This window comes from Sorghum bicolor, chromosome 1, assembly GCF_000003195.3.
Source record: "Sorghum bicolor cultivar BTx623 chromosome 1, Sorghum_bicolor_NCBIv3, whole genome shotgun sequence".
Classification (NCBI taxonomy): Eukaryota; Viridiplantae; Streptophyta; class Magnoliopsida; order Poales; family Poaceae; genus Sorghum; species Sorghum bicolor.
The window spans coordinates 8,728,254-8,742,202 of record NC_012870.2 but is presented as its reverse complement, the minus strand read 5'-3'; the positions used below and the strand labels follow the sequence as shown (position 1 = coordinate 8,742,202).

The 13,949-nt window shown below is 45.3% G+C and overlaps 2 protein-coding genes across 2 annotated transcripts; one reads left to right on the top strand and one right to left on the bottom strand.

Moving 5' to 3' along the window:
* LOC110435750 (protein SCARECROW 1-like) lies at positions 4,218 to 5,065 on the top strand. The gene is made up of 2 exons (XM_021461784.1): positions 4,218 to 4,255; positions 4,495 to 5,065. The coding sequence occupies exons 1-2, from the start codon at positions 4,218 to 4,220 to the stop codon at positions 5,063 to 5,065; spliced, it is 609 nt and encodes a 202-aa protein (XP_021317459.1).
* Positions 5,921 to 12,024, bottom strand: LOC8059994. Its single transcript, XM_002463933.2, has 7 exons — positions 11,001 to 12,024; positions 8,868 to 10,149; positions 8,415 to 8,694; positions 7,649 to 7,756; positions 7,247 to 7,525; positions 6,707 to 6,850; positions 5,921 to 6,579 (listed from the first exon to the last, which is right to left on the bottom strand). The coding sequence occupies exons 1-7, from the start codon at positions 12,022 to 12,024 to the stop codon at positions 6,391 to 6,393; spliced, it is 3,306 nt and encodes a 1,101-aa protein (XP_002463978.2). The 3' UTR covers positions 5,921 to 6,390.

Here is a 13,949-nt window from a genome sequence, read left to right as displayed (position 1 = left end):
CACGGGCCCACGTGGGCGTGGAACGGCTGGCCCCACACAGCAGCCTCCTCCACAGGCAAACGTGTGGACGGCGGTAAAGCGGCAGGCCGCGTGGCGCCACCGTAGCGGCTGGGGGAGCCTCGGCGTGGGTCGGGTTGTGGCGGGGCCCGTGTGGCAGCGGGCTTGGGTGGGCGACCGGTCGCCGTCGCTTATCTCCTTTGTTATCTCCACCGGGCCTAGAGCCTTGTTTAGTTCATCTCGAAAACCAAAAACTTTTCAAGATTCTCCGTCACATCAAATTTTACAGCATATGCATGGAGCATTAAATATAGATAAAAACAAAAACTAATTACACAATTTATCTATAAATCATGAGATAAATCTTTTAAACCTAGTTACTCTATGATTGGACAATGTTTGTCAAATAAAAACGAAAGTGCTACCGTGTCGAAATCCGAAATTTTTTCGGATCTAAACAAGGCCCTAGAGTCGCGACTCGGGGGCGGGCGGGGGCTCTCGTCTAGATTCTCGCGGGGGCTGCTGGTGCTGGTCTGTGGCGTGGAACGGACGGACGGGAATAGGGGCATCTAGACATTTCGGGAGCGTCGCCGCTTATGCGGGCCAGGGGCCACCGCCCGCACTAGCGGGTTGCGGGGCTGTGCGGTGCCCGTGCCCTTGTGCGCTGCGGCCACATCTCGGCGCGGGCGGTACTACGACTAGTATTTTACTAGGGCCGGCCCGGGAGTCCGGGACAAAACAACGGCGCGGTGAGGAGGCAGTGGCGCGCGCGGCCGGCGACGGGCGAGCCGCGCGTTTGGCGAATTGAGATGACGATAAACCCGCTCGTCCGGAGATGTCGGGGTCACGGCGGATTATCTCAACAAGAAGAAGAGGGTGGGCGTGCGTTGCTTTGGGCAAACAAGACGTCAAGACTACAAGAAGGAGAGGGGCACAGGTGTTCGGAAATGTATGTTCGGTTCTTGTTTGCCGGCGGTGACGGGCGTATAGGCGGCAACCACGTACGAACGAGGGCGATCTGGGAGAGGGGCCAACGGCGCAAGTTCGTGGACCTGGATGGACTGACCGGCTGATTACCGCAGCCGGCGTGCCGGCGTGACTCGTGTGGACACCTTTCTAGCTTAAAATTTGTTATTTTTATATCTCACAAACAAAGTTGAGTTTAGACAAGATATTTTACAATGTTGTTTATCATCAAATCATCTACATGTGTGATTTTTTTGATGAATTTAGACAACTTTTTTACCATGGTTTGTACAGATTTTTATAGAAGTTATGGTTTGCACTAGATATGTTGTCCTCTGGAAATATCCTCGTGCTGTGTTGTGGTGGCTAGTCAGCCATGTACTACCACCCACCCAACGGACCCGTTAGCCTGCTTACGAATGTGCTTTACTCCTTCGTAAACAGGTTGCTGTGTGATGATTCCCTTCTTTAGCCAGAGAAATTCCTACGTGAGTCGGTATGTGGGACTGTGGGCGACGCATACAAGGAGCCGATTATGGTCTGCCTTATTCACATTTGCGCAAAATTGTGCATGCACAGTACAAATTAATAAGGTGATAACCCATGTGCACGTCTCTGTCGAGTTCCAATCAAAATGGTGGAGGACGTGTTGAAATATGTCTTATTCACACAGTAGCTAAGCTATAGCTAGCGACATGATGGTCCTTACTCTTAACTATTTTTGCTAATATAAATAAAACAGCCCCATCCCTCACTCCATACATTGTACATGTAGTACTAACCGTACGTGCACTTGACGAACCCCTCTAGAACTAGAAGCGCTTAATTATTAGCAGCACTCTCGTCGGAGATGGACAATCACACCCAACTACCTGCGAGGCTACGACGACGACGACTAATCTTAGTTCGTATACTAGTACTGTAATAATTACTCTCAGAGTAATTAAGACGGACCCCCTTTCGCGTGTGGTGTGCGCGCGCGACCCGGTCTGTCACGGCCGGCCCGACCGTGGATGAAGACCGCGCATAGCACGACGACCTCAGTCTCAGTGCGGGCTGGTGGGTCGGTCGGCTTCTCCATTGATTCATAAAAACAGGACGCATCGGAGCGGCCGGCGTCAGGCCGTGCCAAACGCCCCAGGACTCGATCGGTTTATCATCAGCGGGATTGGACTCGGCAGAGCAGAGCGGCTGCACGGCCGGAACGGAACGGGTCCAGCACGGCGCGCTCGACGAGTTTGAAGGAACCCAAACCGCCAACACGGAGCAGAGAGGGGCTAGCGTTATCTGCAGTTGATTACAGTGTTCCACGGCTGTTGTGTGTGGTTGTGACGTGCCCAAGCCCCAACCCAAGGCAGCTGACGACCGACGAATCTTACCGCCGTGCGCCGCAAGCGCAGCCACAGGCCACGGCTCGCGGGGCCATCCACCGGTAGATAGCTAGTGCCCCCATGCTCTTCACAAATCCATCCCTTATCCGCCCGGCGAATCTCTTGCACGCAAACGCAAAAAAGGTGCGGTGCGGAAACTGGGCTGTGCACGGGAGGTGGGCCGGCGTGCCAATAATTTGCCTTTGCCCTCCCGCTGTGTACGGAAGAATAGATGCGCTGCATGAGAGCGTACTACGGTTTTGTTTAGCTCGCGCGAATGAAAAAAATTCACTATGATATTTTCGTTTATTTATAGTAATTATTGTTTAATTATAAATTAATTATACTTAAAAGATTCGTCTCGTCAATTTTGATTAAACTATATAATTAGTTTTTATTTTTCTTTATATTTAATATTTCATGCATGCGTCTAAAGATTCGATGTAACGGCTTGAAAAATATTGAGTTTTTTGGTAGAAGTAAACAAGGTCGTCGTCTTCTGGGTTCGAGAAGAATGAACAGGCCTTCGAGTGGCTAGGTAATGCCAAACATCATTATCTAAAAAAAAGGTAATGCCAAACATTTTCGATGGACAGCAGAGCTTTTCACCCTTTTGTGGTTGAGTTTGCACTAAACCCCGCCACAATATATATATATATACATTGGGAAACGTGCAGAATTCGGGTGCCTGGTGCAAATGTTGGGCCTTGTTTAGTTTCGAAATTTTTTTTATTTCGCTACCGTAGTAATTACGTTTTTATTTGACAAATATTGCTTAATCATGAACTAACTATGATCAAAAGATTCATTCGTCTTGCGATTTACAGACAAACTGTGTAATTAGTTTTTGTTTTCGTCTATATTTAATGCTTAATGCATGTGCCGCAAGATTCGATGTGACGGTAAATCTTGAAAACTTTTTAGATTTCAGGGTGAACTAAACAAGGCCTTCTTGTTCGGAAGATTGGTGGTGGCTGAGTCGCTGTCTGTGTTGGGAAATTAGAGCTCCCCCGCAAGGCAACAAAGGAAGGCGACGGTTATAATAATGTTTACGGCTTGGAATATTTAGACGTAAATGAACTAGCGCATCTTCTGGCGAAGGAGATGTCCTTCCGTGCTCGGGCGACTGGCGTGCGGCCTGAGTGTAAATTTGCTTATTCATTCATGCAGTAAGACCCTTTTAAGAGCATCAAGGTAATTGGCAAAGCAATGAGGCCTTGTTTAGTTGGCAAAAAATTGGATTTTGGGTACTGTAGCACTTTCGTTTGTTTGTGGCAAATATTATCCATTCATAGACTAATTAAGATCAAAAGATTTATCTCACGATTTACAGGCAAACTATGTAATTAGTTTTTATTTTTGTCTAAATTTAATACTTCTGCCGCAAGATTCGATGTGATGAAGAATCTTGAAATTTTTTAGGAACTAAACAAGGCCTGAGTGTCATTAGAAATTTCGAACTATTCCAAATCACCTCAACCTCTTTTATATATATCTCTTTTGTATATTTCTATGAAAAACACTTTCCTATTCCTTATCTTTCCCATGTCTTTTTCATCTTAGATTGGCTAATCAATATATGAGCGTGCATATTTTTGCACGATTGGATCGATTTTACCAAGTTTAGAAAGATTTGAAAATGAGATCGAGAGTTGCTGGAGAGCATGTTTTCCAATCTTGCCGAAAAAATTAAGATTGAGAGTGAATATTGAAAACTCTTAGAGATGCTCTAAGAACACACACTCTCTCTCCAAATGAAGTGCTCATGCTATTTTTTTATATATATAAAAATGTGCTGAAGAACGGAATAGATTCCAGCACGTTTATGCTTCATCTCTTCGTCTTTAGACTTGACACCAGAGGATATCCTCTGAATTATCCAAGATGACATGTAAACTGGTGGTGTTCCCAAAGGCGGCTAGGTCTATGTATTATGGGTGTGTTTGGTTCGTTTCTTAGACAAGCCTGGCTAGTAAAACTAAGACAGGCTAGCTCTGCTCAGCTTTAACTAATGTAAGTAGCACATGTTTGGTTTCCTGTACTAGCTAAGCTTGGCTAAGAATTGGTGTGTTTTGTTGCTTGGTTTAGTTTGAATAGACTCATCTCTTCCTTCACCTGGTAATTTTACCCCCTTCTGGAACTTCAGTCGAACATGTTGCAGGCATGGTGGACGAGCACCTAGGCAACCATGGCAATGGGCACCTCGGCGCGCAAGAGCTCCTTCCCCTACCTCGCCGACGCCGGACGCGCAAGAGCTCCCCACCGCAGCCGGCGACCAGTCCCACCACCACCAACACCTGCTCCTCGCCGCGGTGGCCGCCGCTTCCCTCCTCGCCGTGCTCTATCTCCTCCGGCCGGTGCTGCTGCTCGTGCTCTCCCCGGCCTCGCTCTCCTCCCTGGTCCTGCTCCTCTCCCTCCTCCGCCTCGGCTCCCCACCGCTGCCTCCCGCTCTCGCCGTCCCTCCTCCTTCCCCGCCGCCGACCGAGGACAAGCAGCAGACTCCCGAGGCCAAGTGCCCGCCGCCTCCCCCTCCTTCCTCTCTTCCTCCGCCGCCGCAGTGGGCGGGGACGAGCTTGGCGGGGCCACCCGAGCCTGAGCGGGCAAAGCAGTCGAGGCAGAGCAACACGGCGGCGTCCGGCGCCACGCCACGCAGCAAGAAGACGGCGACAGCGGAGGCGACCGCAAAGAGGAGGAGGAGGAGCTTGGAGGAGTGCTCAGATCCTCCCTGCTAGGAGATCAGGGAGAGAGAAGGGGAAGCGGATCTGGAAGGGAGAGGGAGCACGCGGTGACCATGGGAGATGTGGCCGGCGGTGGGAGATGTGGACGGCGTCAGCGAGTTGCGTGAAGAGGTGACGGGAGAGGAGGTGAGTGGACACGGTAGCGTGGGCTAGCTAAGCCTGGCTCCGCGAGAACGGCCGAATGATTCGGATGTTTCCAGGAAGCCACTGAATTCACATGAAATGAGTTTGTGGAAACCTGGCTACCAGGCCAAACAGGGGACCAAACAGATCCAAGTTATATTATGAAAGCCTGGCTAGGCCTAGTGCAGGAACCAAACACGTTATCCAATCTGCCTATAAGCTTGACAAACACAAGAATGCGATAAAAAAAATTAACGTACGAAGTCAGGATGCACGGAAAAAAAAAAGGCATATAGCAAGTCAAATGCCGGCCTCGACTGACGATTGATCTAGCGGAGAAAACAAAGCCGTAGCTTCAAAAAGCAGTAGCCATTCACACGCTACAGAGGTAGCAGGCAAAGACAATGTAGGTTCGGGTAGCCGGTCGAGTATGTGCAACTTGGTACCATCGAGACATCACATGGATCGCCCTTCAGGCTACTGTGTAATTTCCCCCAATTTTTTATGATAGCCATTGGCTGTTAACAATCATATTATAGACACCATTTCCCGCAAGCACATTCTGACCCAAGCACATGTGACGTTGGACAGGATTCAAGCGTCAACTTTAGGATTAGGCGTAACAGCCAAAACAAACTAAAATGTTTAACCTGAACGTGTACATCACCAAGTGACCATTTCTTCTGAATTCCCCAGATACATCATATATAATCTCCAGATGACAAGTTGGCAATCCGAAAAGGCAGGTAAAACTCGTAAGCAAGTTCCTAAAGACCTGGCAGTGCAATGAACGACATTCAGAGCTTGGGTTAGAACCGTAACAAGTGCACAGCATGGCACGGGGTTCAACAATGATCACACCATGTACAACATGACAGCCCTATTGCTAGAAATGCGTCTCAAGTACCTAAAAAACCAAAATGGCCTGTTACATCGGGGCTAGAAATGAAAAAAAGAAAAACAAAGTTATATTACAAGCACAACGCAGGGCATGCATTGATTGCACATGGCGCCTAAGACCAGCTGATTGTGGCACCAAGACATGATCGAACCGAATCTGGATTTGCCTTTTGGACTTCGGTTGATGCCATGGCTCAGTCGTGGTAGAAAATCTTCCGTCTTGATCTATCAAAATTTCATGGTGCTTAGGTGTTGAGACAAATGTTAAGCCACCTAGGATCCAATTGCAATTTGCCTCATGATGATATTGGCTCATAAGGAAAAGAAAGCCATGGATGTTTCAATGCTTCTGAGGCACTTGGGCGCTTCTTTGGGTTCACCTCTAGAAGGTACGCAACAAACTCAATAAACCCTTGATCAGCCATGGGCAAACGGTGCCGCAAGGATGTCTTTTTCGGAATCAAGTATTCAAGCCTGTTACTTTCCTGAAGCACAATGAAATGCAAGTTTCAATGCTATATCATATAAGGAAAGATTTACTAAAATAAGGTACGCTGCTCATGTCATGGGTAAATTTACTGAATGGCAGACGCCCCTCTGAAGAGCACAAACCTGATTTCTTTCATACAACATGTGGTTCTTTGTGAAATATTTGTAGGTGTCCCGTCCCTGTGCAAGCATAGCTTGTTCTATGGAGCCAATGATACCCATCACACGAGCAAGTAATGTTGCAGGAGAATCATTTTGGAAAAGGACCTGAAAAGCATAGAGGACTCACATCAGCTTCCATGCACCATACAAGCAGATAACAGAAAATAGATAAAACAGACACCTTGAAACAATAAAAAAAATAACAAGCTACATAGCTTCTAATCATCACCTTCACTATGCTCCCCAATCCCCACTCCTCTAATTATCAGCAGTGAGCAATGAATTCTAAATACATGATCTTACTGCGATAAGCACATCAAAAGTAGAATGGAGCAGGGACAAGTGGTATAAAATGAGATATCTTATTTTTTATTATGACATTCCTCTATTGCATTATGTGTTTGTTTCTATCTCCTTTACATTACCAGAACATCATGAACAACACATAAGTATACAGTAACAGTTAGAAACAATAGTAGACAATATGCAGTAACCACTTACATTTCCAGTGCAAAGTTCCGCTAATATACAACCAAGTGACCATATATCTATCTTTTTGTCATAAGGCAAGCCCAGTATAACCTCAGGTGCACGGTAAGATCGTGATTGCACATATGAACATAGATGATCTGTCTCAAAGCAGCTGCTCCCAAGATCAATTACTTTTATTTCACATCTGCTGTAGCTCTTTACCAATATGTTTTCTGGCTTTAAATCACAGTGGATTAAACCAAGACCATGCAGAAACTGCAGCGCCTCCAGACATTGAATAGCTATTGACTGCCAACGGGTACAACAAAGGAAAATATTAAATCTATGTGAAAATTTGTAGTATCAATCATGTTTCATCATTGGTCATGAAACATTAATTCAATATTAGTGGATATCATAACTTGGTAATACCTGCAGTCTTGGCATTGTGAAGTAAACCTCACCCCCTGATTCTCTGTTAAATTTCTGAAACTCATACAGGTTTGCCTTCAGAAGTTCACAGACTATCAGCAAATGCTCCTGCAAATAATATTTGAAATAAGTGGAACAGCAATGTTGTGACTTGAAAGCAATTTATTTTGGAGAAGAGTCATTTATCAACCCTGAACTCTGAAACTCCATTAACTTTACAACTTACTAAATGCCTATAAGCAGTATCTAGCCATTCTAATGGATGAATTTGAAGAATCAAAAAGTAGTTTTGCTGAAAAGACAAAATTCACATAAGTTCCTTGCTGCAGATCATAAACATGGCATAATTTGTTACAAGATGTGATGTAATGCCACAGATTTGCAAACGTCATTGCATGCAAATAATAAAAATTATAGCCATTCTAATGGATCACCTCAGGATAATCTTAACATGTGACTTCAATATCCAGATTCTGTGGTCTATCAAAATGTTGCGGCACACAATCATTGATATTCAGAGAGAAATGTATAGATACATTACATGTCAAATTATTCAAGAAACATTCACTTTAACAGTTAAGGGTGGAGTACAAGACATGTATTGAATTAGTAGAATTTCAAACATAAAATAATGCAACATTAATATGTACTACTTCACTGACTCATTGAGATTACACATGTCAGCAAGCACTGGAGTTGCGATAAATTCAACTCGAAATTAAGTAACACTGAAAAAGGATCTATCAAGAGTAAAAGTTCAATTTACCCGATAGTAGAAGTAATCATACAGACGCAAAAGGTGGTACTTGTCAGCTGGATCATGCTTGTTAACATACTTCAGGAGCTTGATCTCATCAAGGCTCTGGTCGAAAAAATCTTTGTTATTTTTTATAATTTTAACACATACATCCATTCCTGTGTGCAAATCATGTGCCTGGATAGCTTTGCTGAATGCAGCTGAACCCAAATACTCTGATACATGATAACGCCCCGCAATGACAGAATTGAGAACAACATGGAAATTTTTGTCTTCTTCAAAACCAGTTCTGATAATTAATGGAGATGATGTTAGAAGACATAAAATACTTAAAAAACAAAGTGTAGGTGTCACACTGTGAACACTGGCACACCACAAGGACCATAAATAACTGGAAATCACCATATCCTTTTTTATGCTTTAGTAAAATTAAATGATGGAACAAACATTTAAAGGCAGTACCTGTTTTTTCTATGCACAATCTTAAGATTGAACGTTTCAAACTCTTCCTCCTGTGCCTTTATCTGCCTGACTTGTTCTTGCAATGCTGCTGCTTCCTCATCATCCAAGTTGGTTCCAGTGTCTTCTTCTTGTGCGTCATCTAGTTTGTGTTGCCGAACATTCGTTGTGTCCTCTGTTTCGTCATATGATGCACTTGAATTTCTTGATCTAACAACATCGGATGTCATTTCATCTCTAGAGCTCCTTAGAGAAGACTCACTGTTCTTTTTCCTCCATGTGGCAAGCATATCATCTGATACCATGCCATTTTGACAGTCATCAGGATCGTTAATGCAATACATTTCATCCTTCTTTGACCACAAAGGTTGTTTAGCATCAGAGTCATGAATTTTCCCAGAATGCAAAGGTGGAGGAAAAGAAAATCCACCATCAGCCGCTCCTAGTGGTAGATTGCCCTTCTCAGCATAAATGATTTGGTCATGTTTTACTCCTTTAGCACCTACTCTCTTCTTTTCAGTATCCTGCTGAGAATGTCTTTTTCCACTAATGCTCAAGCTGCTTTCATTGAAGTATTCAATATCCCCTTCACTGCTACCTCCAATCAGACTTTCTCGCACCTCACTGCCAATGTCAGCAGCATCACTGCTTATCCCAACACCAATTGACCTAACAGAGCCATGCTGATCATCCTCCACAAAAGGGTCATCAGGATGAGGTCGTTCCGAATCATTAAGGAATTTCCCATTCCCTAACATACCTAGTTCACTGTTCTGCGATACAAAGCCCTGCCAGGCTGGTTCAGAATGCATCAAATTAAGCTCTTCAGGATCTAAAAGTTGGCCATCATACTGAGCTATCATATCATTATCAGGAATCCCATGGCCCATTGGACCCTCAGATGTACCTATTTGTGCAATATTCTTTCCATGAAAATATTGCTCACCAGATATGTAGGAATCTTCCTCAACAAATGACTGGTCATCATCTTCATCCTTTGTAGGGCGATCATGACGATCAGTCCCTCTTGTGTGGCCAGTTGCCTTCTCATTGTCGCTAGGATAATCAATCTCATGTGCTAAAAACCAGGTTTCATCCTCAATTGGCTGTCGGGTGTAGCCAACATCATCGTCGTCATCATACTCATCGGAATCCCAGTATTCACCAATTGGATATTCAAGTGAATCATCACCAAGTGTTGCAAAACCAGATACCAGATCAGAGGTATCTTCTGCAATACCTTGACTGACAGACAACCAACTACTGCCAATTGTACGTCTTCCACCTGAATATGTGAGTGCAAGGTTATTATTCAGGAGCCAAACAATATGATACAGAAAAATTAAAATAATCAGCATTAAGAAGTAAGAACATGCAGCCATCACCTCACACTTCAGGGGAAAAAAGAAGAAAAACGTAGAAGATGAATGGAAAACAAAACAACTATAGAAAGATGAAACGTCGGTCAATGATCTATCTAGGGGAAAAGAAAGAAACCATTAAGCAAAATAGTTTCTTTTTGTGTGTGTGGAGAGGGAAGGGGGGCGAGGGGGGCATTGCTTTAAAAAAAATAATTACAACATATGGATTATCACTAATAATTTATACACGGTAGAGCAAGTATCGCATGCAATATATGTACTTGAAACGTCTGGAAAAACAAAAAACTAATAATTTTCTCACATTGTAGTGGCAATAGACGAGGCTTAAAAAAATAAATGGGTCTGACAAAAATTTGCAAGTACATGTATCATTTCAAATTGAAGATCGTTAATAGTCATGTAAGTGTAAAAGATATGTTGCTACTTAGGATGTGCCTAGCCATGTCAATGAAGAGAATAAATAAATGTTGGTAATTCAGTAATTTACTAGTAACACCAATAGGCAACATTTCACAAGAAAAGATGAGATTCTTATTCTGTATTATTATAACAAATGTACAGCAATAAACTACATATCAATCAATGTCCTTAGCCATTCACAAATATGATACACAAAACATGAATATTAGTCGAACGTTCAAATTTCTTTGGCCTACTGAACTAAAGTCAGCATTATGGCGTGGGAATATTTTGCATTGATTGCAGTCTATTAAATAAAAGTGCCATATCACTATTGAACTCGCTAGCAACATACCTGAAGATGTTATTTCTTGCCCAATGGGAACATCAAGATAAGAGCCAATCATAAAGGCATGATCAACACTAGACTGCTTGGCTCCAGATCCATGGTGATTGATCTTTTCCTCCCAGTTCATGTTGACTAGCTTATCTTCAGACTTGAGCCTCACAGGAGGTAACTTCGGAAGCTCCTCACGCTGATTATCTCCAACAAGCTGTAAATCGAAGCATCGGTCAGACACCTGATCTGTATCTAGGGATTTTTCGAAGTAATATTGCCTGTTCCCCTCATCAAGCTGTCCTTTTGCACCTTTTCCAACACCATCTCCATTAGTGCTCCTCTTTACTTCTTTCCTCTCATTTTCATGGTGCGTGCTATTGTAACTAGATGATGGGTTTTCCGCAGGGAATGGAAGCACTGTCTTAACTGTGCAACCATTCAACATCTCCTCTTTTTCTGGTACTAGATTTTTATCCCTGGAATGACCTTGTTCATTGATTTCAGTCCTCCCAGCAGCATCGACTTTTCCCTTCCCTCTTCCAAAAGAGACTTTTTGCTCCAACACTGGGACAGGCTGTTCTGTCCCAACACCTCGATCCCTCTTCTCTGCCAGCATCGCACCACGCCTATGCCTTGGCACCTCTTCTGACACCAGCAGCTCAGCTAGCTGTTCAGCAGTGCTGTTTGCAATGCTGAAGGTCCAAGGATACAGATCCCCCACGTTGTTCTCCTGAGGCTGGCCAATCCCAGAGCCCTTCTTTCCATCCGAACCGTTCGGCAGGGCTCCAACATCAATCTCCTTCACTATGAACTCCCTGGATGAGTCCGCACTCCTCGCCGTCGCAGCACCCTTGGGCCCTACATTGGAGCCCACCAGGTCCTCCTGCTCCTCGTCTTCTTTCAGCTCAGTGACACGCCTCTGCGTGGCCACGCCGTTCGAATCGGCGCGGCCGGTGAGCTCCCCACGGAGAGCTGCCTCTGCCTTGGCAAACCGGTTCTTCCGCAGGAACTCAAGCACCAGATCAATGTTCTCCGACATGGTTTCCTCCAATACCAGCTAGCCCGGAAGCGAGAACCCTTCGAATAAATGCTTACAGTGAGGCCGAAGAAGAGCTGAAGGCAGCACCTTGTTGCAGCCCAGCTCCCAGACCAGCCGAATCGAAGCTCCGGACGCTCGGGGACTTAGGAAACGGCCCAATGCCGCGGCGCCGGCAGCCGCAGATCGGCGTCCCTGCCTCGAAAAGCCCCCTGACAAATCAAGCTTCCGTGGAGCTCCTCGGACAACCAAGCTGAAAAGACCAACGCAACCCACACCCTAAGCGCAACGCGCCCGTAGGGGAAGGCGCGAATCCGCGTGGGAGGGGACCGCGAGGCGACAGCCCCGGAAACCCTAGCGGCCGTCGCCGCACCCCGCGCCGGCGCGAGCGAGACGGAGGCGGGGGCAAGCACGATGGGGGGGCAGCGGGCAGCGGGCAGCGGGCCCGGGAAGGTCAGCGGGACCCGTCGCCGCCGAGAGCGGAGGGCGGTGGCCGAGCGGGAGCGGATCCGGCGGCGGCGTGGCAGCGGCGGCGGAGGCGGCGGCGGGGAAGGCGCATCGGGTGGGGGGATCAGGGCGCGGCCGGCGCGGCTGGGGGCAGCATATTCGGGGTGGTGGTGGTGGTACGCGTGCGCGAGACCGGAAAGAGCCCCCCAAGACCCAGCGAGAGAGGAAAAGAAAGGGAAATGGGAAATGCTTTTTTTTTTCTCTATCTCTCTCTCTCTCCTTTCTTCCCGTTCCAGCTCGTTTGGTGTCTTGCGGGATCGGGGCGGGGGACGCCGATTCGCACTGCGCAGATAATCTTTCTTTTTCTCTCTAGCGCGTTGCAAATTGCTGTGCAAAATTGCGAATCAGCTTTGGGGCGTTCAAAACCCCTGGTCCCGTGACCCGTGCCGTGTGGGTGTAGCTGGATGGGCTTGAGCTTGATCCTCCTCATGGACAGCCGGAATTGACGTCCGTGGCTGGGACTGGGACTGTACTGTACCGCTGGACGAACAGGGGGGAAACCGGTTCGTGCGACCGTTCGGCCGGCCGGCAGTGCTCGCTGTCGCTGCGCTCTGTCCATACAGATACAGTCATACTGATACAGAACGGTCGCCCTCAGGCCTCAGCCCCTCACCTCCGACGGCTAAGTGATATTTTTTTCTTTTAGATATTTTATTTCTTAAAACAAGATTAAAAGTGTCACTTTATTTTAGGATAAATGGAGTATCATATATGATGTGTAGAAAAAAGATTTGTTATTTTAGATAATTGACTAATAGAGTTCTGCCTTTAAGCCTCGGTAAAAGGTTTAGGACGTTTTTATACTATTTTCTCATCTTTGTGTTGTGACTTTGACCATAGCTTTCTATTGGAACTATAGTTCTGATGTATTGATGTCTAATAGATGTACTATATGATTATGAAAGTGTCATTCAAAAAAAACTTATGTTGTATTTATATCTTTAAACCAATTTTTTAATAGGTATTCATGGCCGAAAGTTTTGAAAGACAGACAAAAAAAATAGTTAAAATGTCATGGATTTGCGATTGGTGTGTTTGTAGTAGTGAGGAGCTGGATAAGATAACAATCGATCATTCTTCTATCAACATCGTCGACGATATGTTTGTACTATGTTTCATAGTTCATAGAAAGGGAAACCGGTTGTTGAGATTTAACATTAGGGTAAGCAACACATATGACTTAGGTGTTAGTAACTTTGGAGTTTGGAGTAGATAATTATGGATCTCCGGTGAAACTAAATGGGCCCTATAGTCATTTGATATGTCGCTCCACGAGAATTATGGTTATGAGGAGTAGTTTTGTTGATGAGTTGTCTTTTACTTCTCGACTCCTCGTAAAAATAACGTGCTAAAACTTTACATTAAGTCGTTATTTTAATTTATATTTTTTGCAAATTACACAATATAGATGCACATAAACT

What these genes read in the sequence shown, in the direction of transcription:
- LOC110435750 (XM_021461784.1), top strand. Translation starts at nt 4,218, where the DNA reads ATGACATGTAAACTGGTGGTGTTCCCAAAGGCGGCTAG. An exon ending in GTGTTCCCAAAGGCGGCTAG is followed by an intron (nt 4,256 to 4,494) that starts GTCTATGTATTA and finishes AACATGTTGCAG; the next exon opens with GCATGGTGGACGAGCACCTA.
- LOC8059994 (XM_002463933.2), bottom strand. Translation starts at nt 12,024, where the DNA reads ATGTCGGAGAACATTGATCTGGTGCTTGAGTTCCTGCGGAAGAACCGG. An exon ending in ATTGTGCATAGAAAAAACAG is followed by an intron (nt 8,695 to 8,867) that starts GTACTGCCTTTA and finishes ATTAATTATCAG; the next exon opens with AACTGGTTTTGAAGAAGACA. An exon ending in CGGAACTTTGCACTGGAAAT is followed by an intron (nt 6,851 to 7,246) that starts GTAAGTGGTTAC and finishes TATGCTTTTCAG; the next exon opens with GTCCTTTTCCAAAATGATTC.